Genomic DNA, 25386 nt, shown 5'->3' with positions numbered 1-25386 from the left:
TTTAGTTTTAAATGAATCAATGTAATGTAAGTACTCCCACAGACAAATTAGCAAAAGTTGAAATAATAAAATTTAAACGAATGTGTACAAGTGCAAATACAGTAGATGCTACAGTTAAGCAATGGCTGGACATCAGTACCGGAACGGGCACCCTGGGGTTAATTATTACTTAACTGTAAGTTAAGCAAATTATTTGACATATTTCATATCTATATGTACAGTAGATGTGGTATTTCTTCCACGGGTGTAACAGTCACGTCCCTGTGGGTGTCTTCAGCATTTATTGTTGGAGATAAACTTCCATCAGTCATAGTTTGTGTAGGGTGGAGTTTGTGTGAGATAACACCTTCTGAATTTGTAAATTAATTGTTATCTTAAGTCATTTCAGCAGAAGAGCTGTTTTGTGGTCAGTGTTCTGACACTTATATTTATCATATGTTTGTTTGAAAAGTACCCTTTTATTGATCTTTTGTTATCTATGGTTTACATATAGGCTAGCCCTACTGTATTTGCTTTTTTTTTCATGGTTTGGGATTGCAGAGTGTTCTAGAAATAGAAATACTGAGAGACATTATGACCATTCAAAGAATGTTTTGATACAGAGTGATATAAAGAGATCCAAGAATGCTTTTTTTAATTTTATTATTTGTCCGAGTTTCACTTGAGGAAAATATCCTTTCTTTGACCCCATCCACATCCGACAGGAAGGGTTTTTGTTTTGCCCTTTGTCTTTTGTAAACCTTTTAGAATTGAGTCAGTTTGAAGTTCAAAAGTCATTCTTTCACTTCACTTTGCTGCATGCTGTCAAATCAATCAATAGTCCCATCTTTTTAGCGAGCAAATTTTCAGCTACTGGTCCCAATTTTGCATTTAGACACCTCTTTCAGGTCCTTTTACTGCAGCAGTCCAAAGTGAACAAATGATGCTGACCTTTGACCCATAATTGACATTTGTTCTTTGCTTGACCCCTGGGTCGTGGTGACCTTAAATTCAAGTCAATTTGTAACGAGTTCCACTGTGACATCTGGAGGAGGCACAAGTTTGAAATATATTACAATTATGAGTTCAGTCCACGTGAGACTACAGAATGTTATGCGGTTATGAGATTTCATATCATTGGCTCCTTTGAATACTTTTGACTTAAAATGGTTTGATAAAATGGTTTGATGGTTTACATTAAGAGGGCGTTTACAAAACACAATTTTCAGCAAAAAATAAAAATAAAAAATAAAAATAAAAAATAGTTGTAGACAATGGTTCTTTTGGGGGCCTGAAACAAAAAAAAAAATGTTTTAAATTACAAGGGCAAAAACAAGTTTAAAATTGCAACGTTTTAAAATTGTTCCCATTATCGTCTATGTAATAAGAACAAAAACACAAATTGGCCTATGCCAAATAGCTGTTTCTGCACAAAGTGACATCGCCATCTACTGGCCTGGCTGGCATAGTGCATGAGGAACAGTTAAACAAATTGATTTGCCTTGTCTTTTGAAATCTAATTTTATTTTACATGACAATATAAAAATTACACTGAAGCTATTTGTTCATGTTTGTTTGAAGTGAACTACACAGCTTGATTTGGATCAAGCGTTTGTCAAGTTACAGTCCTAAAAACAAGAAAAGAGGGGCTGTTCAGTGGAACAGAAGAGACAAATAAACAGTGAACAAACATGACTCAATGAAAAACATTAGGACAAAAAAGGCAGTTTTATTGCGATTTTAAGTGACAAACAGCATAGTTTCCAATGGCTTTTTAAACAAAGAAATAATGAGCAATGAATTAAAAAAAAATTATTTAACGCTAATTGAAGGTGAATAGCTGTCTAACACAACACACACATTCTCAAACAAGTAGACTTTCAATTACACTGACGATGGAGGGAGGGAATCTAGCTTGCTAATATGATTCAAATCAATGCAAGGTTTCAAATCTGCTGCTAATATACTGCAAATGACCCACACATTGCAGACATATTTTAATAATGCAATAACAGATGCCAAATAGATGTCAAACATACAGTACTATACCACAGTATGCAGATATACACTGGTCCATATGTTTACTTCACTCACTGTCATTCAGCAATATTATACTGCCATCATGTACATAGCAATCCCATCTTCAGACTTACTTCAAGACGCAAGAAAAGAGGAATAAGGCAGCAGTTACAGAAATGTCTTTCATTTTATTACCACTGTAATTATACAGCAGACATAAAGACATACACATCTTCTTGTTTATCTGTTTAGTTCTTGCATGACGTTTGGCCGAGGAGGGATGTTTAGATGACTGAAATGTGAGAATTGAAAAAAATAAGTGATGATTATGTCAAAATACTAATACACTTTCTTTCACAAATTTCCATGGTTAATTTCTGGCTGTATGTGTCTGACTGGTTTTGTTTATATGTGTTCTGTAAATACAGTATGTGTGTTTCCATAAGTGATTTTAAAGGGCAAGCGATGTGGGAAAGCTGTGTTGGGCTTTGACACATGAAGCTGTAGTGAAAACTGGTTTCAGGACTCAAGTCTGTCAGTGCATAGTCCACACTTTGCCTTCACTGCATATAACAACAAGTCAGGAGAAAGGTTTGACCAGCAAAGACATTCAAAGATTCCCGCATCTGAAGAGTTCTGAAGGTAAATCTGTGAGAAAATATCTCTTTTCATAACTACAGAGGTCTAGCTATCAATGATACTTTCATGAGAATTAGTGTAACAGGTAATACACAGGCTGTAGCTGAGCTATGGTATCTTTTGGATGTCTTAGCTGACTGTGCAGTTTCTCTCTGCTTGGTCTCATTTGGTGGTCCCTAGCTGGGGGTTAGAGCAGGACTGGGCTCTGCGCTGATGTTTACCAGGCACTCTGTCGACCTCAGGCTTGGCAGGGACTTACAGCTGGGTAAAGAGGACAGAGAACCACACAGACCTAACATAGAGGGAGTGCATTCTTTTTCTGAAATGAAAACGGAAGAAATAGGGATTATTGTTAAACACCAATAATAGCTTTTCCTGATGGGAAAAAAACAAAACGAAAAAATGACAAACTCGAAGGGATATTTAAAGGGGTCATATGATGCGACTTAAATTTTTCCTTTGTTACAAGCTCTTGGTGCATAAAGAAGATCTGTAAAGTTGCAAAGACTAAAGTCTCAAATCCAAAGAGACATTCTTCATTACCCCCCTAAAACAGCTCATTCAAACACGCCCCACATGTCTACATCACTATGTGGAAATATTTGCGTAATGCCGCTCAAATGTTCACGCAAAGAAAAGAAGACGGGGTTTCAGTAACCGCAGTTAGTGTTGAAGCAGTCATGTCAGGGAAATGCTGTGTGTATCTAGGAGAAAGCAAAAGCACTTTATTTGTCCTTCCGAAATTAGATACATTTAGGAATGTTTAAGATTACTTACAACAGAACAGCAATGTATTTTATGGATGACCATTTCGTGATCCTAGGAGGAGAGGTTATTCTAACTTTGCTACGACAATCTGATGCTTCTGAATCAGCTACTGTAAGAACGTTTTGTTATTAAAGTATTTCCTATTGACTGTTCAAATGTAGAGTTTTGCGCGTTGTGTGTTTGTGTGTGTGTGTGTGAGAGAGAGAGAGAGACAGGTTCACACAGTGGAGTCAGCTGTCTTAACAGTCTGTGGCTTGTGTACTGCAAACACATAGGAGCTTCGTCACTGTGTCTGTCATGCCTCTTTGTTCCTCTTTTGGGCTTGAACTGATGGTAAAACTAAGGACATTATTAACTGTCTTTACATTTATTTTGAAAGAAGAAGCTTACGATTATGGAAAGGGGCGTTACATTTCCGACGAGTGCTTGCGGTGTTCGGCCAATCAGAATGCACTAGGTCAGTTGGCCAATCAGAGCAGACTGCATTTGTTGGAAGGAGGGAATTTGTTTTAAATGACACTTTTCAGAGAGGCGGGGCATAGACGACCTGCAATACTGTATAGTATTTGAAAAATACGTTTGTTTTTTTTGTTTTTTACATAACATTAAAGCATGTTAACATATTCTGTACACAACATAATGATTTTTAAAAAAGCATCGTATGACCCCTTTAAAAAAAAAAAAAAATTACTCTCCATGTCTTTTTTTTTTTTTTTTGCAGAACATAAAAGAAGATCTTTTGAAGAATGTTGGTAACCAGATTATTTTGGTTAACACTGACCTCCATCATATGGACAAAAAAATTACATATATTTCCCAAAATGTCATCTGTGTTATGTTCCACATAGAAAAGGAACTCAAACAGGTTTGAAATGACATTCACGGCACATAAGTAAATGGTCAAATATTAGTAAATTAAGCAATTTGTTTTCTTTGTTTGTTCGGTGAACTAGAGTCAAAATGAAACAGAAGCTGCAATTATCTTTTCTCTAATGTTATGTATGTAAGAATGAAATGGCTGTGGGCCATTGAGAATTGATTGGATCATTGGTGTATCGTCATTTATTATTGCTGAGAAGGAATAACTACAGTCCAGCCCTCACACCAGCGTCCTGGAGTCATGAGAGAGGAGAAGAGGACTGCATCTACAATAGCATACTTCCCTACGGTAGGTCTAATATGGCCTGTCGGTTTCCTCCCGTCTAAATAATTCCTTCCAAAATAAGATGTAAGGAGGACCACACCTCATGCTGATAGTCAAAAGTCTGTCAACATTAAGACTTTTGGGAAAACTTCAAAATGCTTCAAAAACCTGCTTAACCATCTAACAACCAGAAGTTCAATTGATCAGCCACCAAAACCAGCTTGGACTAGACAGCTAAGTCAAAACAAAGCTACAGTACCACATTAAACTTATTGTAGGTGGGTTTTAAGATGTACCTGCTGTGCACCAGGCTTTTAAATTCCGTTTCCTTTCCATCCTCTGAGAATCTGTGTTTAAACTTATATGTGGCTCCGGGCTGGGGAAACTACCCCTGAAAGACAACAACAGACCCAAAGGCATAAGTCTATCTTGCAGTTGAATTTGTGTCACATTCTAGATGCAATACAGACTTCAAAAAGCCAGCTGTTGGGCTAATGCCTGGGATTTTGAGTAAACTGTTGGGCCACATAAAAGAGAGCCTCTCTTCACCTGTGGTACAGTTTCCTGTCCTCCTGGTTGTTGTAGTTTTGGAGTGATGGCCATTGGTTAACAAGAGGGATTGACAAATCCTTAGAGAGTGGATGTGATTCGCCTGGAATCAGACTTGTCCTGTGATACAGTTAAAGACAAAAACATTGTATGTTCTTAGTGGGTAAGTGTAGGTCACAGATTCTTCGATACTGTATGTGTCACAGTTTTTAGCAGCCAATACTATTACGAATAGCAACACTTGAATGAATTCAAGGTTATCACTAGAATGTTCTAAATGCAAAATGTAGTGCCAACCTGCATCTGTTACTGTAAAGAGTTATTTCTACATACATGTCTACTGTATTTATTCTTATTTTATTACAAGTATGGCATTACATCATCCTTCACAACCCCTAAAATCATCTGTTCTCAGACCATGAAACAATATGTCATATAATGAAATAATTAAAATATTTGCAAATAAATCTTTAAAACAAACCATGTTTTTAGTTAAACATGATCAGAGTCGTCCTACTAGCAGTCATCCTACTACTGTAGCATAGTTTTATTATTATGTTTCTTACACTGTATGTATTTATGTGTGTATAGTTTGTGTTTGTGTGTGATTCATTTTTCCACTGTCTTGGCATTTATTGTGTGCATCAGAGTAAGAATTTCATTGCTCAGGGAAACTTGTTTTCCTTACTGGGTACATGACAATAAACGCTTTGAATCTATTCAAATTTACAGTGGGGATCGAAAGTTTGGGCACCCCTTGCAGAATCTGTGAAAATAAGAGTAATTTTCAAAAAATAAGAGAGATCATACTAAATGCATGTTATTTTTTATTTAGTACTGTCCTGAGTAAGATATTGTACATAAAAGATATTAACATTTAGTCCACAAGACAAACAAATTGCTGAAATTATTAAAATAACCCCACTCAAAAGTTTGGGAACCCTTGGTTCTTAATGCTGTGTGCTGTTACCTGATGATCCTCGACTGTCTTTCTGTTTTGTGATGGTTGTGCATGAGTCCCTTGTTTGTTCTGAACAGTTAAACTGAGCAGCGTTCTTCAGAGAAATCTTTAAGGTCCTGCAGATTCTGCAGTTTTCCAGCATCTTTGCATATTTGAACCCTTTCCAGCAGTGACTGTATGATTTTGAGATATATCTTTTAAGACTGAGGACATTTGAGGGACTCAAACACAACTATTTAAAAAGATTCAAACATTCACTGATGCTCCAGAAGGAAACAAGATGCATTAAGAGCAGGGGGTGAAAACTTTCAGAATTTGAAGATCAAGGTAAATTGTACTTAATTTGTGTACCGGGAAACATACAAGTATCTTCTGTTGCTTACGAAGGGCAGAACTAAATGGAAAAAAAATATATGTCAACAAAATAAGACAAATTTGGCCATCTTCATCGTGTTCAAAAGTTTTCAGCCCCAGCTCTTAATGCATCCTGTGAATGTTTGAATCTTTTTAAATAGTTGTGTTTGAGTCCCTCAAATGTCCTCAGTGTGATAAGATGTATCTCAAAATTATACAGTCACTGCTGGAAAGGGTTCAAATATGCAAAGATGCTGGAAAACTGCAGAATCTGCAGGACCTTAAAGATTTTTCTGAAGAACGCTGCTCAGTTTAACTGTTCAGAACAAACAAGGGACTCATGCACAACCATCACAAAACAGACAGTCAAGGATCATCAGGTGACCACACAGAGTATTACTTTTGAGTGGGGTTATTTTAATAATTTCAGCAATTTGTTTGTCTTGTGGACTAAATGTTAATATCTTTTATGTACAATTTCTTACTCAGGACAGTACTAAATAAAAAAATAACATGCATTTAGTATGATCTCTCTTATTTTTTGAAAATTACTCTTATTTTCAAAGATTCTGCAAGGGGTGCCCAAACTTTCGATCCCCACTGTATATTTAAAGAGTAAGGAAATATCAAAGTTTTCTGTGACTCTGAATGTGCTCATTCTAAACTTGAAATTTGTAATCACATTTTAGTTTGGGGACCAATTCTCACTATTAACTATGACTTCTGCCTCCATAAACTCCTAATTTGCAGCATATTAATAGTAAGGTTGTTGTTAGGGGTAGGGATATGGTCATGTAGAATAACACATTGATATGTGTATTATAAGTACTCATAAACAGTATATGCTAGTAATATGCATGCTAATAAGCAGCTAGTGAGAACTGGTCCTTAAAGGGGACACTGGATGCAAAATGCACTTTTACATGGTGTTTGAACTTAAATGTGTCTTGGCAATGTGTTTACACAACCACCCTATAATGATAAAAATAATTTTTTCCCCCACACAAATCATAAGCACTTTCTCAGAGCAAGCCGATCACAGATTCTGGGCAAACTGACATCACTTTTCAGAGGCCCCTCCCACGACTGTTATTGGTCACTGCCGTTTTAGCAAAGACCCGCCCTGAGCAATTGAGGTGTTTTGTTGTTGGATGTAATAATGAACATAGCAGTCATCATTTACTCCTGACCAGAGTATGTGAGCGGAGCATGGAGTGGAGCAGAGTGATTTTGAATGAAGGGGGGAACAGATTTTTTAAAAGTCGGTGGTTTTCACTCGCTCCAAGAGTGCTCCACCACCACTCCACCACCGCTCCATCATGATTACAATTCATGCCAACGGCCCATAATATAACTGAATATTTAGCAAGAATTACTGTTACTTCATCTGTTTCTGATTTTGAATGAGCAGATATATGTAAGAAATGCAGCGATCCGTAAGAAAAAAAAAATGACGAAAACGTACAGTTATTTTCATCATTTGCACTCTACAAAATTATACCTTTTAATGCTGACAATCATGTTATAAGCTTGGCATGTGGTAGGAAAAAAGTTACAATAAGCCTCTTTGAAACCTTCCTGTTATGTAATTTTTTTCTTTTAATATGCATTTATGAACAGAACTGTGATATATCAAACATACTGAACATACTTTAGCCGCGGAGCAAAGGCAGATCAGTGTTTCTGATATCTGTGAATGAGGAGTGGAGCGGAAACAGTGAACCATGAGCGGGGCTAGATCGGAGTGATTATTAAAAGCTCGGAGCGCCGAGGTAAAATTGGCCCTGTCCCAAATGGCTCACTTCATGTGCACTTGTGGTCTTACGGACTTACAATGGCTGCCGTGTGCGCGTGTCAGTTAAGTCCACAACACCATAGTGTCCCGTTTATCATTTTATCATTCAGAAGGATTCTCGTCAGGGCCCCCTTTGCGGCCGTTTGCGCCCTCGATCCACACTTCTGCCAACTCCACACTGGGGTGAGCTCAGCAGCAGACTTATACCCAGCAGTCAAAGCGGCATTACATCATGAAAGTTTGGCCTCTGCTCCTGACATAACATGGTAACACTACCTTTATAGAGGATTTATAAAGGCGTTTGTTAAAGTTGCTCCTATTATGGATTTTTTAAAATGACATTTCATGCAGTGTGTAACACAGCTTTAAGTGAATGAAAACATCCTGCAAAGATTTAAATTTGACAGTGCACCATGTATAAAGTTATTTTCCCTCAAAAGAAAGAGTAGACTCTGAATCATTGAAACAAGTCGTTTTTAAAAAGAATCCCAATCCATTTCATGTTGACGTCAACATGAAACATTAGAATATTGCATCATTAACATCATTAATATAATTCCATAAACTTCCCATGTCTCAAGAATCAGTGGTGTGTGGGTGCATTTCTCTCACAGTTGTTCCTGCAGCTCCAGAATGATGTTCTCCAGTTCTCTCTTCTCTTTCTGGCTCTGCAGCTGCAGTTCTTCTAGTCCAGCTGTTAGTTTCTTATTCTCCATCTCCACGTTCTTCAGCTGAGATTCCCGCAGCCTTACCAGCTCCTCAAGGTACCCCTGAACACAAATAATACAAATGCACAAACTTTAGCACATGGCATATTCATTAAAGAGTTACATAACCAGTAACGAAAATCTTGTATTGTGCTGTATGTGTGTGTGTGTTTGTGTGTGTTTAACCTTTTGCGCATTGATGATCTTGAACCTCTGCTCCATCTTGCGGCATTTGTTCCTCCAGTTCTCCTCATCTGTGACCAGAGGGATGTACGGATGCTCAACACTGTCATCACTGTTACTGCTGTCCACGCTCTGACCGTCCTCATCGTCACTCAGATAATCATAACTGAACCACACACACACAACACAACATATCATTGAAATGGAAACAGAGCAGCAGTAATTCTTGATTTTGGTTAATTTGACCAGCACTGACCAGGACAAAAGAATCATGAGTCATCAAAAAACTTGCTGAAACTGTCTGAACATTTACTAAATCAAAATATTGAGTGAATATTGTATTTAATAGATTTGAACCATTTTTGTGTATTTTTTATGTAATAAAATAGTATTAATATAGCCTGACTACGTCAGACTTCCTACTTCCGCTCAATTTCATTTTGCTTCTGTACTCAGTCTGATACAGCGTCAGAGCTTTCTGTTTGCCACCGGTCTGGAAACAACCGGGCCAATCAACGAACAGAGGGCGGGCTGAGAGCCGTGACGTAGATGCTAATCGCCAAGTTTTACATTGTAGGTTAGAGAAATCGAAAACCGAAACGACCGCGTAAATGGGAAACGAGACACGGGATGCAATTCGCTCTGTTATGGAGAACATTCAACTCTTTTTCAAACTGCAAAAGTCGTTTACAGCCATGTTCACTCCGGTATTTCGCTCGCATCATCATGTGTTTACAACAGGTTTACAGTGGAAGTTCAATCATAGATTTGAGTTCGATGCATGATGTCTGTGGTTCGATGCGGCTGTACAGGGGCATAACATACGTCATAACTAAACGTATCTGATTGGCTTACGGGTAACCAATGATTTTAAACTTCAGACAAGCGCCCCCTAGCGAGAGAAAAAACACTTCTCTATTATGCCATTCCAGACTCTGTCTATGAAGCAAAGTGAAGTACCAGAGTCTGGTATTACCAGACTAGTATTAATATTCCAGTGTGATCAGATTTGATATCAGTTGACCGTTAACTACAATGCAGTATTAGCAGCAACAGAAAATATTTCTTTCTTTCAGGAAACCATATAAATATCAAGCATTCCGTTAGTTTACAGTAGGACAGCACAATAATGTTTATAACGGACTCTCTACACTCTCTACATTATAAAAAATGTAAGAGTATATAAACTGTGTAAGAGGCTTCTCTCAAAAATCAATTGGAAGAATGGGAAGATAAATTAAGGGATTTAACTCATAATATCTGGCAACCACAATCATGTGGTAACATGCTAACAACACAGGTTAAAGGAAATGTCAAATGAATACAATAATATGTGACCCTGGACCACAAAAAGTATCAGTTTTTTTAATTGAGAGTTATATATCATCTGAAAGCTGAATAAATATGCCTTCTATTGATGTATGTTTTATAAGAATCAGACAATATTTGAAAATCTGGAATCTGAGGGTGCAAAAAAAATCTAAATACTGAGAAAATCACCTTTAAAGCTGTCCAAATTAATTCTTAGCAATGCATATTACTAATCAAAAATTAAGTTTTGACCTATTTATGGTAGAAAATTTACAAAATATCTTGTTGGAACATCTTTACTTAATATCTTAATGATTTTGTGAATAAAATAAAAATTTATAATTTTGACCCATACAATGTTGTTTTGGCTATAGTATATAAAAATATACCCCAGTGAATTAAGACTTAGTGGTCCAGGGTCACATCTGTTTAAAATTTGATTAATCACTAGAATAATAGCAGCACTAGAATAAAGAGATGTCTAAACATCAAAGCCCACACCATTCCCTGAAAGATCCCCTGTATTATACTATAAGAAATGACTGTTTCTCACCTCTGTGTAAATTTCAGATAAGGAGTGTAGTCAATAACAGCCTCAGACTTCCCATCCAGAGCCTCCCCTTTCAAACAGAAACTGACAACATTGCGTAACATTATAGCTCAGTTCCAAAACCTGCATTAAAGTATCATATGCATTACATGAGTATGGTGTGCAGAGTTTCTGCCTATTTAAAAACATTCCACATCAATCAATTATACGGTTCCATTTCAGTTCGTTTTGAATCATAGCTTGTGTGCTACTACCCCTTCTATTACCCTTCTCTTACCTGAAGTCAATTGCTCCAAGTCCAATGAGCATTCCGGTCAAAACAGTTGCTTCTTCTCGCAAAATTATGGCACCTTCATCATAGAACCGCCTGTAGACAAACACACACATGCAATACATGAACACAGTTACATTATATAGACGCACCATTTTATGTATTCGATAGTGCAGTAGTGTAATGGCGGTCTCAGTTGTTATGCTTACACTGGATATGTGCATTGATGACTGCGTTTGACTGCATAAAAGGATAATATTGGTAGTTTGATTAATATTGAGTTTTTTCTCTTTCAGTCTGACCTGGTGGTGCGGCTATCTCGCAAAGCTGTGGCGATGTATTCAGACAGGCGTTTCTCCATCAGTGCAACCCGTAGCCATGCTCTGCCCTAGAGACGGCAAGGCAAGCTTCATCATACGAACCATATCAAACATCTATATGCATTTACTGCAGAGAAACATTAAAGAATATTTGTAAATAATGAGAATAAAACATATCAAAATCATATTTTATGAAGAAAACCCAACAATTTTACAATCCACCAAAAGATTTCATCAAAAAAAAAAATAAATAAATAAATAAATTCCATTCAAAAGTTGATTCTGTCATTATTTATTCGCATTCATGTAATAACATTTCTGTAAAAAAAAAAATATATATTAAAGATATTTATAGTAAGGATATTTTGAAGATAGTTGGTAACCTAACAGCTTTTGTAAAACTGACTTAAAATACAGGTATGTGGGCAAAAAAAACAAAATGTTTCTAACAAAATGTACAGTAAATGAAGACAGATTTTTAATTTTTTTGTGAACTATCTCTTTGAGTACGAACCTTACTGAATGTATCCCAATATACTTGTATCTTACCATGACTGTGGCACAAAAATGTACAATGGATTTTTTGTTTGTGTATTAAATCAAAGCTTGAATGATTATGGTATTATTTACCCATTCTACTTAAACTAGGTACAGATATTTGTGTTCCCACCTTTGCTCGTGAGGAGGTGATGTTCTCCATGTTCTCAATGCTGCTTATGCAGTTATTGGGCACTTTACTGCAGGCCATTCGGATGAAGTCCCAAAAACTGCGCTGACCATCAAACCAGCTGCCGGAGCCTGCAAAACACATGATGTGGGAGATGGCCTTCATTTATATCACTGGCTTAAATATGTTCCTAGTGTTCTTCTACAGTTAAAATGCAATGCTTTCTTACCTTTAAAGCGGTGGCTGAGGATGTGTTCCAGAATAGCAGCAAAGTTCATGAACTCCTCAGACGAGTCATCGATGGGCTCTGCTGTGTACTTCTCTAGCAGTGTCTTCACTGAAAACCTGCCATAGAAACACAAACAATACAATCTACTTCAGTATGGAAAAAATACCTGCTTTCCATTTTGCTTCAATACCTAGAGAACACCACTGATTCCATATTATTTTTTTTCTCTACTTGTTTTTCCAGTTGATTTCCTCTGTATCCAATATTTCAATAAGTTCTACTGTACAGTATATTGTATGTATTGTGGACCATGACTGAAAACTCAAGTGAAAAGAAGTACACTTTAGCATACTTCTAAAAAGTATGACTTTTTTTTTAAATATTTTCAGACACTTAACTGCATTTTATTTACAATTGGGTTTTGTAAAAAATTATATTAGTTGAACTTAAGTGTGTTTTTGACCCAATTAACTAGAACTTTGTAATGACATATTTTTATGATGAAGTTACAATTTAGTACATTAACAACAACACAACCACAAAACAACCACAAAAACCATTGCATTCTCGTGTTACTACTTTTCAATTCCATTTAAGTATTCAAGAAAATTAAATACAAGATAGATTTAAATATTCAAGTTTTCTTTTTAGCATACTTTGAAAAAATGTCACTGCAGGCATTCATTAACTTAAAAGTACTTAAAAGTACCTAAAGCTCAAGTATAAAGTAACTAACAAATAAGCACAAGTCTACCTGCCATACCAAAAAAGACCACAGGGAGGAGCCAAAGGACTGCATATAAACTACTATATGGCCCTATTCAGAATCACTAAACACACCAAAATACAAATGAAAAATGGAAACATTCTGGGTCCGTGTACGTTTTGATAGTTTGTTTTCCAATTTGAAATGAAATAAGCAGAAACGAGAAAACGGCCCATTTATTCGTTTTTCGTTTTTTTGAAAAAAACGAAAAACGAGATTTCGGCTTGAGTTTTCGTTTTTTAGTTCAGAGGCATAAAACGAATAAATGACTTCAAAATCCGTTTTCCACATGTGGGCGGTCCTAAGACGCCCCCTTCCGCCAATTGGTCAAGCAAATCTGAGCATGTGACGTCATCAGTTGTCGCTCAGGTCTGTTCAACAAAATAATAGTCCTCTAACGTTACTATGGCTACCGATTCTTAAACTGTGCAGGGCAGGTCCTGTTGGGCTTTCTTCTGTGCAACTTTACGCGTTTCACAGAAATCTTTACATCAGAAATATTAAATATTAGTCTGCCCCCAGCCCGTTTTAATTAGCGGTGCGGAGTTAAATCTGTGTGGTGAAGCTGCGCTAGACAGCGCCGAGCGGGAGAGGATCAATGACCAGTGTTCGGTCAGCAGTCAGAACTTGGGTACCGATGATGGGGAAATACATTTTTACTGAAAATGACCACGCGAGTATGATTGACAGGACGATAGCGGAGACAATTAAAAGCGCAATATAACGTCTGTTAACAAAAAAAAAAAAAAAAAAAATATATATATATATATATATATATATATATATATATATATATATAATATATAATATATTATATAAAATATAATTAATATATTATATAAAATATAAAAAATATATTAATATAAGCGAATTTGTCTTTGTTTTTAATAAAATAATTGTGAACCACAAACCGAGCCTTCGTTTTAAAGGGCGATTTCCAAATATATTTTATTAATTTGTTATAATATGGGTATTTTATGTCACCCGTCTTATTAGTTTGATTATAGGCTATACGCGATTTTTTTTTAAATTATTGTACTATTTTACTGTTGTTGTTTTTAATTAACAATATATCATAACAACTTAAAAAGATAAAAATCTACAGAAGAGATTAACAAATAACATTGGTGTTGTCATAAGTTAACTAATCAATGGGAAATTTTCCTCACCGGCACAACCCTATTCTTAATGTTGGCTACATGTTACAGATTTAATGTTGAGCACATAATGTTAAAGGCTTCTTAAATACCATCACATTCAGTTGAAGAGTCAAGAAGGATGTGTTAATTTATTCAATCTTTCATTAGTTGGTGACCCGGTGTGATTATAATAGCATAAATAAAAAAAACACGTAATAGGCTATGTATGCCAATAGACAAAACACATCTGCTTTTCCTCTAGATCACTTTACAGTGTGATGGAAATAAACTTTTCTTAAAGCGTGATGAGGTTTGGTAAATTTAAATCAACAACGTAAGAGGCTTCAGGCTGTCTGATGAACTCTGTATGGACAAACACCCAGCTTTGCAGTATAGGTGGCACAGAAACAGCATCTGACCTGGCATTTAGATGTACTTTACACACTGTCTATTGCAGCTCAAAGGAGGCACTGTGAATTTGCATTACAATTTCATTCTAAGAGGCTATTAAATGTGAAGTGACAACATGAAACACTACTTTTAATATATATATATATATATATATATATATATATATATATAAACACCAGCAGTTGGTGGCAAGTCACCCTGATAATGATTAAATACCAATTTACTCATTTAGGCTCACAATAAGCGGATTACATAATTATACCATGAAAAAAAAAAAAAAAAAATATATATATATATATATATGTGTGTGTGTGTGTGTGTGTAAAAGCAGGAAGTCCAGTCCTGGCTGTATAATCAAACAATAAAACGAGAAACAATGCATGCCATCAAGAACATTTTTTATTCCACAGGAACTTGATCCAGTTCACTTGTTAAAGGATACTCCACTTTAAAATAAATTCTGTCATCATATACTCACTCTCATGTTTTTTCAATCCTTTATGAATTTCTTTCTACTCTCAGTCCAGCCTCTCTCATTGTTAAACCATGGTTTATCACATGATCGACTACTGTAGCCTTGTTTCCATTTCTGACTCATCCTCTTCCTCCCCTTCCTCCTCTTAGTCGAACTCGTCCTCTGGCTCTCCCTCCAACTCCTCTTACTCTGTCTGCAGTGTTTGCATCCATTATCCAAAACCTATTACTTGACCTTTGGCCTATTTATAGGCCACTACTAAAGTTATGTTTGGTTGTTGTTAAGTAAAGCAACAAGTGTTTGCACATGTGAGGAGTTAGTGTGAGGCACGGATGAATTAGTGTGGCATTTTGATTGGTTGTGTGTATAAAAGGAAATCAAGAAACTTCCTGTCAGATTCTGGTGTGTTGTATAGAAAATTGTGTGTTGTGTTTTGCAAAAAGTGTTTAACGAAATTGAAAACTGAGTAAAAGGCCAAACATTTGTGTATGGTTTTGCAGATTTAGTGTGTGGTTCTGTTGTCTGAGTGTCTTTAGAAATTGGTTTTAGAAATTGTGTGACAAGTAATAATTTGTGTGTAAGCAGTTGAAAAAAAAAACTGTAAGCATTTTAGAATATTCCCTTGCTTTGATAATAAATTCTTTGCTGAAATTTATTAGCTTGTGGCTGATCTGATTGATCATAAATGGGCAAGCAACCACAATTTTATATTTTTTAAAAGTGTTGTTTTCATTTAATGTTTGCATTAGGGTTATTTAAATTAGTATTTAGCTTATTTAGGTTAATTTTGTTTCTTAAATCTGAAACTTATACTTTTTTTTTGCCATATTGCATGATATTTTAATATACATCACAAAAATTGAAACTTGTCATTAACAAAGCAAATTTTTTTAAAACCTGTTCTTTATTGCAATACTATTAAAAAACTTGAACCTTATAAGTAATTACTGTGATATGAAATGTTGATACTTGCACATGCCTATTACATAATTCACACTTAAACTTTGTTTTACCTGGAATCCGGTGAGCATACCAGGACTGCACCACACGGTCAAGACCAACTGTAGTAACCTGACAAGATAGTGCAGACGCACAATAACGTTTCAGGTCATCTTCCATGTCCAGTTCCTCCTGGTTCACTAATTGCATCAGTGCCCCTTTCACTGGATAATTCACTCTGTTATTTACTTCAGGCCATATTCATTCAATTGTGTGATTCTTTTTATTTAAAAGGAAAAAAAGGAAAACAATTAGACTAGCACAACAGCTACATACAGTTAAGGAAGTTAGTTTATTACAATCTTGCACCTCTAGAGCAGTGGATCTTAAATCTGGTTGCTTTAAGGAGGTATTTCTACCTGATTCTACGTAGAAATTCTAATGTCGTCGTTGTGACCTACTTCAATCAGTTCGTTGAAACATAAAACGGGAAAGCCGTTATAACCTAATTGAGTTACATTGACTTAACATACAATTTCCATTAATGCTTGCTCAGGATGGACACATTCGGCACGTGCACCTGCTCATGAGTTCAATCAAAGTGAAAATCGCAATTGACAGCAATACTCTTCAGCACAATGGTAACCACAAAATTTTATGACAGAAAAAATTGACAGAGTTGACACCCAATTAGATGTACAGTATCTGGAGTTGACCCTTTTCATTAACCATTTATGACAGTTAATGTGTCTGTCTCCCTTTTGCTATTTTTAGTTCAAGAACGTTTCCTCTAAAAATTGTAATGTTGAAAATCTTTGGATGTAAATTATTCTACAGCGCATTCAGGAAAATTGAACACTTTTGGAAAATTATATTTTATCATAGGCCCTGTTAATTATCGCAGTAAATCTTACAGAGTACAGGCATATGTAATTGAATCAATCGACTGCCAATGTAAATGCCACAGGCCGTGACTGTGTCAGAGTCAAGAATGCCTCCGATTTTGTAAATTACCTTCTATCATCTGTTAAAAGTCCCTTTCCTTATCAAATTACTGAAATTATGTTGATAAGATACATATTCTTTTGTCTAATTATTATTATTCTTATTATTATTAGAAAAGGGGGTTCCTAATGTTTTGGCTCATGGAGGATGCCAAAAGAGAGTGTCTGTGGATCTTTTCCCAAATGCAGTGGAGGCTGCAGGCTGGTATGACCGTGAAGCAAGATCTTCATTGACACCAGTTTCAACTTTTGGGCAGAATCCATGTCAGTCAACAGAGGACCAGGTTGCTGTGGAGAGGCAGTTCTCTATGCAGTGTCCTGACATTGCGTCTCTTTTTGAACGATGAGGTGGTGGTGTTGGCGCAGTAGATAAGACACATGCCTTTGGTGTGAGAGACCCGGGTTTGAATCCACTGTGAGGCACCAATGTGTCCCTGAGCAAGACACTTAACCCCTAGTTGCTCCAGAGGCGTGCGACCTCTGACATATATAGCAATTATAAGTCGCTTTGAATAAAAGCGTCAGCTAAATGAATAAATGTAAATGTAAATGAACGTGTTGTCAATTTCCAACAAGAAGAGTTCCAAAATGCTTTGAAAATACTAATTGATCTTGTTCGAATTCATGCTTAAGAAAGAAATTCATAAAGGATTGAAAAAACATGAGAGTGAGTATATGATGACAGAATTTATTTTAAAGTGGAGTATCCTTTAACAAGTGAACTGGATCAAGTTCCTGTGGAATAAAAAATGTTCTTGATTGCATTCATTGTTTCTCGTTTTATTGTTTGATTATACAGCCAGGACTGGACTTCTTGCTTTTACACACACACACACACACACACACACATATATATATATTTTTTTTTTTTCATGGTATAATTATGTAATCTGCTTATTGTGAGCCTAAATGAGTAAATTGGTATTTAAACATTATCAGGGTTACTTGCCACCAACTGCTGGTGTTTTATATATATATATATATATATATATATATATATATATATATATATATATATATATATATATATATATATATATATATATATATATATTAAAAGTAGTGTTTCATGTTGTCACTTCACATTTAATAGCCTCTTAGAATGAAATTGTAATGCAAATTCACAGTGCCTCCTTTGAGCTGCAATAGACAGTGTGTAAAGTACATCTAAATGCCAGGTCAGATGCTGTTTCTGTGCCACCTATACTGCAAAGCTGGGTGTTTGTCCATACAGAGTTCATCAGACAGCCTGAAGCCTCTTACGTTGTTGATTTAAATTTACCAAACCTCATCACGCTTTAAGAAAAGTTTATTTCCATCACACTGTAAAGTGATCTAGAGGAAAAGCAGATGTGTTTTGTCTATTGGCATACATAGCCTATTACGTGTTTTTTTTATTTATGCTATTATAATCACACCGGGTCACCAACTAATGAAAGATTGAATAAATTAACACATCCTTCTTGACTCTTCAACTGAATGTGATGGTATTTAAGAAGCCTTTAACATTATGTGCTCAACATTAAATCTGTAACATGTAGCCAACATTAAGAATAGGGTTGTGCCGGTGAGGAAAATTTCCCATTGATTAGTTAACTTATGACAACACCAATGTTATTTGTTAATCTCTTCTGTAGATTTTTATCTTTTTAAGTTGTTATGATATATTGTTAATTAAAAACAACAACAGTAAAATAGTACAATAATTTAAAAAAAAAATCGCGTATAGCCTACTATAATCAAACTAATAAGACGGGTGACATAAAATACCCATATTATAACAAATTAATAAAATATATTTGGAAATCGCCCTTTAAAACGAAGGCTCGGTTTGTGGTTCACAATTATTTTATTAAAAACAAAGACAAATTCGCTTATATTAATATATTTTTTATATTTTATATAATATATTTTTTATATTTTATATAATATATTAATTATATTTTATATAATATATTATATATATATATATATATATATATATATATATATATATATATATATATATATATATATATATATATATATATTTTTTTTTTTTTTTTTTTTTTTTTTTTTTTTTTTTTTGTTAACAGACGTTATATTGCGCTTTTAATTGTCTCCGCTATCGTCCTGTCAATCATACTCGCGTGGTCATTTTCAGTAAAAATGTATTTCCCCATCATCGGTACCCAAGTTCTGACTGCTGACCGAACACTGGTCATTGATCCTCTCCCGCTCGGCGCTGTCTAGCGCAGCTTCACCACACAGATTTAACTCCGCACCGCTAATTAAAACGGGCTGGGGGCAGACTAATATTTAATATTTCTGATGTAAAGATTTCTGTGAAACGCGTAAAGTTGCACAGAAGAAAGCCCAACAGGACCTGCCCTGCCCGTTTAAGAATCGGTAGCCATAGTAACGTTAGAGGACTATTATTTTGTTGAACAGACCTGAGCGACAACTGATGACGTCACATGCTCAGATTTGCTTGACCAATCGGCGGAAGGGGGCGTCTTAGGACCGCCCACATGTGGAAAACGGATTTTGAAGTCATTTATTCGTTTTATGCCTCTGAACTAAAAAACAAAAACTCAAGCCGAAATCTTGTTTTTCGTTTTTTTCAAAAAAACGAAAAACGAATAAATGGGCCGTTTTCTCGTTTCTGCTTATTTCATTTCAAATTGGAAAACAAACTATCAAAACGTACACGGACCATTCTGCATGTGTGGAGAATCAGCAATCTGAAGGCGACTCAACGTTATTAGTGAATAGTAATGAAAAAGTTTTCAGAACAAACTATTGTGTCTGTGTTTGGACTGGAGCGTCTGATGCCCATACGTAGCTACATAAACACCACTGGAACCAAAACATGCCTGTTTGGTGAGCATCCGTTATAAAACACTCGCTGTACATTACTTTTACAACTACATTAGTATAACGAACTGTGTTCAAGCAGAAACATGATGTTTTAGCGATCAGTGCCCCGAGATAGCAAATAGCATTGCACGGTTTGGTTGCGCATCAAAAATAACAGATAAACACGCCTACGTACTGTATGACTCTTGTATGTCACTGTAATCGTCTTTACCTTGTTTACAATTGTCATCTATCAAAACCTTACTAGCATGACACTGGGCTGATTTATCCAGCTGAGAGCTGTAGTTTGCATATCATTTGCTCATATACAGTGGTCAGGTGTTTTGATGACCTCTTACATGTCAAAAGACAATTTTGGTTTCTCAGTTCATGACCCCTTTAATTCCAATTAACAAATTATAAACATATATATTTTCTTATTTCTTTGTTTAAATACGCAGTGCTAAATTCTAATCTTCTGCTTATGGTCATGGGAATGCTTGAACATAATCCAGTGTCTGAAATACACTGTACAGGTGACGTCCAAACAGAATCATATTGAAATATAGCTGCAAGCAGCAATAACGGGGCCAAGCACTACAGAAGCAAGCTTCAGACGAATGGCAGGAATGAGTAATTAAGACAGTTTTAAGATTATTTTAGGCAAAATGGCTTAAAAACAATGAACACAACAACTAGTAATAGGATTTATTGGCTTATCACATGTAACCAATAGGTGGCGCTGTTACCAAATTAGTTTGGAATGGTCAGTGTGAGGTGACGATGACACATACAAAGTTTGGTGCAAATATGTCAAAGCTTTGCAGAGATACAGCCTCAAATGAATGTTGGCATCATTCCAGCAAATTCGTTGATGCGCTAAATGAGAACCGTTTCGTATATCGACATGAAATCCATAACATTTTGCCAGCATGGTCTGAAGATGATCCACGTCCAATTTGGTGAAAATCTGATTAACGGTCTAGGAGGAGTTCGAAAAAGTAGGTTTTCAACATTAATCAAAATGGCGGACAGGAAGTTCAGCCAAATAAGGAAAACTTGATATCTATGTTCTCGGCTTGACCCAAGGAATCTATTAAGATCAGCGTCATGTCAATAGCCAGATCTTTTCAAAAGTTATTAGCCTTTATGTAAATTGAGTTATAACTTTTGACCACTAGGTGGCTCTGTTTCAAAATATTTTGAGTACCTTCAGGGGATGATGTTGTTGGCACATTCTGAGTTGTGGAATATAACACCAATGCATTTGTTTAGTATAGCCTTTTATTTCACAAAACTGTATTGAAGTCAATGGGAATTTCATGTTTTGTTCTATTATAGCGCCACCAAGAGGCTCAGTCCCACCATTTCTTTTATGTGTCATCAGAGTGAGCCCATACATATGCGTGTCAATTTTGGTGAAAATATCTCAATTCACTTCAGAGTTATAGACATTTACATGAAAAAACACGTAAAAATTGACTGACTCTTGACTTTGATTGAATATTACTACCCCTTACTATCAATATTTTTGCATTTGGGCATTGGCGTATAGCTATCGACCTATGTTTCCGAACTTCTGACGGTGGTTTCGTCTCGATCAGACAAGCGGTTTCGAAGATATAGCCAAATGTTTTTTAAGCGCTAAATCACAACGCTACACAAACTGTAAGGCAAAACCTAGCATGTTTGGTATTGTAGGACTCTGTAAGGTTTCAGGAGTCCAATTTGATGAGTCTGGTGAAAATACGTCGACCACACCCAAAGTTATAAGCATTTAAAAATAGAAGATCACCACTAGGTGGCGCTGTTTCGAAACTTCTCATACTCCTTCAGGACATTGTGCTGATGACCCATACCATGTTTCGTAACAATCCGTTGATGTGTTCAGAAAATACAGCATTTTAGCACAAAATTCAAAATGGCCGACAGTCAAAATGGCCGAAATGGTCAAATTGGATATCAGTCGACTCGGCATGTTGCCCTGAATCTAACAAGACCAATGTTATGATTTTTGGACAAACTGTTCAGAAGTTATAAGCAAAAATAGCAGTTTTTCATATCTCCGGATCAGTAGGTGGCGCTGCGCCCAATCACAGCATGTTGCCTCAGGTCATGCTTGTTATGACATGTACCAAGTTTGGTCTGAATAGGATAAGTCGTTGCCGAGATACAGCCTTACGACTGTTTTTGTAAGCACTACATAAAATTTGTTAGAGCGTTTATCGAAAACGGTTTGACGAATCAATTTGATTTGCATAACTTTTGGTCAGCACTGCCTGAGGATGATATGGTTTAATTTTCGTGTGAATCGGACAAACCGTCTAGGACGAGTTCGAAAAAGTAGGTTTTTAAAGAAATTCAAAATGGCGGTCATATTTCTATGACGGAAATGACTTCGTAGGGTGCAATCGAATCGGCATGAGCTCAGAAATCAGAGGAAAAAAGAATTTCGTTGATTGGCCTTAGGGTTAAAAAGTTATTAACAAAATTAAAGTGAAATTTTGGACAGTTGGTGGCGCTAGAGGGATTGACTTAGACACACCAAAATTGGTGTACTTAATGTTGGCACTGTCCTCTATCAGAATGTCAAACCATTACAACTTTCCCGCATTCGGTTCTATGGGCTGCCATAGACGCCCAGTCGGAAGAATAATAATAATAATAATAAGAACGCCAACAAAAACAAGAGGGTCCTACGCACCTTCGGTGCTTGGCCCCTAATTAATAATATTTAATGTATTCTGTTGCCATTTTTTTTAGAAAGAAGATATACTTTACCATTTACAGTGTCCATGCAAAACTACTGTACACATAATATAATTTCATTTAACACGTAATATGGCATAGTCGTACATGGAGCAACGTTATTCCTGCCGATACCAAACCAGCAGTGACTTCACCATCACAACAATGAGTCTTTCAGTACAGCCCTCCACTGGAGTACAATAGGCAGAGTATGACACGACAGCCAGAAGCTGGAGAGAAAAACCTTGGTCAAACTTTATTAGGTGCCTTAACTACCACTTATATCACAAAAAAAAGAGTACCTGTAAAGGCTACATATTGTACTGAAAAGTCTTTGCTGCTATTGTATTACAGTGTAAATATATGTAACTACAGAAATAAAATTACAAATTTGAATTGCATGCATGTATTTAAATTTCGTCAGTATTTTAATAATAAGTATTAATTTTATATTTGGACCATCGTGAGTCCTGTTCTCTGTGGAGCACAGCAGATTCCCGGCGTCCCTCGCGGGAGGCAGCAACCACATCATCCGGGGAACGAAGACACATCACAGTGCGTCAAATATACGGTTTCAAAACCAATTTGTGTACACACATTTGTTAAAACACCCTTAATAAGTAAGAATGAGCTTTTACACACACACACACAACGAAGTGAACAAAACGAATGATCTTTAGCAATCCGTTGTTTACGATGTATGTCAGCCACGGACCTGACGAACTCCGAATCTACAGATTTCTGTAAGATGATGGTGAAAACGTCACATTTTTTTCAGCAAGGTTCTTCATACAGTATACACGTTCCGCGTTTCCTGAATGAAATAAAATGGAAAATGATATTTTCGGACGCGTCCCTGTTTATGACTCCGCTGAAGGCCATAAACATTAACATACGTAACGATAACGTTATGTGGCTTCTGAAGGCTTCTCACTCACCTACAAACCGTGATGAGGTTTTTTCTCTCCACGGCGATGCTCCTGGAGAAGCCTTTCTTGGACTGTGCACCCATAGCCATCGCGGACTGCATGAAACTGTGCTCCATCCCACTGGACCCCTCCCTTACGCCACAAATACACACACAACCGCATTCAGAGACGAGGCACGACAGGTGAAGATAGTCGAATTGAAAACGCCATTCTCCACTGTTACAGTGCAGACGAACTGAGGCTTTCTCCTTGAGCGCTGTTAAAGAGACACGGATGGCGACCGTCTGCACCCCTCCTCTATACTGACCTCAGCATTCACCGGGTCAGCTTCAGGATGGTTCACGTTTCTTTCAACTCCCAGCCCTTCATGTGGAACAACTATGAGGTCAAATTAATAAGATAAGTTACGTGGAAATGTTATTCCAGGTGGGTGAGATGCGCATGAAGGACGCACAGACATTTCCAGTGCCGCTGGGGACGCAGTGAAGCAAAGCGGCCGCTACGAGGGCTTCAGTCAATAGGTTCTGAAACCCTGCTACTATGATGCTGCTTGTTTGGAATCTCGGCTCTCTCTCTCTCTCTCTCTCTCTCTCTCTTTCTTTCTTTTTTTTTTTGTATAACAAGAACAGTAACATAACATACACTCACCTAAAGGATCTTTCTCTTTGAGTCGTCAAACCATAAGATTGCTTTGTCTATTGAAAAAAATAATCTAGTCTTTTTTTTTTTTTTACTGAGGGAAGCTTTATTTTGGATTATAGCTGGTATATTGGCCAGAAACAATGGTTCAAAATGTTGAAACGCCGTAATAATAGATTTCTTTATTACAAACACATCTTTTTGCTTCACAAGACTTATACAATTACTTGTAGATTATTGTGATGATTTTTATCAGCTGTTAAGAATCTAATTCTCACGGCACCCATTCACTGCATAAGATCCATTGGTGAACAAGTGATGTTATAAAAAAATGTCTCAAAATATGTTCCAATGAGGAAACAAACTCATCTACATCTTGTCTTGGCAAGCCTAAGAGTGAGTAAATTTCCAGCGATTTTTCATTTTTGGGTGAGCTATATCTATTAATCATAGCAATGCATAACCCACATGTTTTCCATAAGAAAAACTTTAAGATGCAGTTACCCATATATCCACTATAGAGTTAATTTTGTCAGCATCATTCGAAATTGGTAAGACATGCATATATGCAACAGACTATTCTTATTTTGTTGCACTGTGAACACTGTGCACACTTGATATGTAATGCAGATTCATAATGGCAAAAATATAACAGACAATGCTAATGTTTAGTTTAATGGTCTTGCGCATTTGTATGTGAAGCAGGAAGAGACTGTCTATGTCCAGAGCTAGGTTTAGACATGAAGCTCTGCTGTGAAATTCCTGACTGCAGTGAGAGGGCATCTAGGGCAGGCTGCTGAAAGAATGTGAAATATATCGTTTTAGAGTAGAAGAAAGACTGAGGGAAAGAGCGGATCCACAGAAGGGGAAAATGTTTGATAGCAGTAAAAATATCTGCCAGTCAAACACAAACCCATGCATTCTTTCACATCCATTTTTTAAACCTTACATGAAACATTTTTAGAAAAACTAACATCTTTTTAAAGTAAGTGCTGGTTTCTAGTGCCCTGCTGAAACCTGGTGAAGTTTACTGTGTTCACTGCCATTAATGA

The 25386-nt window shown here is 36.3% G+C and overlaps 1 protein-coding gene across 2 annotated transcripts; it reads right to left on the bottom strand.

The window, feature by feature from the left end:
* Positions 1-1688: 1688 nt before the first annotated feature.
* LOC127969547 (RUN domain-containing protein 3A) lies at positions 1689-24218 on the bottom strand. Of its 2 annotated transcripts, XM_052571594.1 has the most exons (12): positions 24003-24218; positions 23705-23827; positions 12447-12562; positions 12221-12348; positions 11533-11618; positions 11237-11326; positions 10963-11043; positions 9102-9264; positions 8821-8978; positions 5099-5218; positions 4846-4940; positions 1689-2956 (listed from the first exon to the last, which is right to left on the bottom strand). In XM_052571594.1, the coding sequence occupies exons 1-12, from the start codon at positions 24008-24010 to the stop codon at positions 2814-2816; spliced, it is 1311 nt and encodes a 436-aa protein (XP_052427554.1). In that variant the 5' UTR covers positions 24011-24218; the 3' UTR covers positions 1689-2813. The 2 variants fall into 2 exon arrangements, with proteins under 2 accessions (XP_052427554.1, XP_052427555.1); XM_052571595.1 differs by lacking the exon at positions 23705-23827 and having other exon boundaries at positions 24003-24217.
* Positions 24219-25386: the final 1168 nt, after the last annotated feature.

This window comes from Carassius gibelio, chromosome B12 (genome assembly GCF_023724105.1).
Source record: "Carassius gibelio isolate Cgi1373 ecotype wild population from Czech Republic chromosome B12, carGib1.2-hapl.c, whole genome shotgun sequence".
Taxonomy (NCBI): domain Eukaryota; kingdom Metazoa; phylum Chordata; class Actinopteri; order Cypriniformes; family Cyprinidae; genus Carassius; species Carassius gibelio.
Note: the sequence above shows the minus strand (reverse complement) of the source record. Positions and strands in the feature narration are given on the sequence as shown.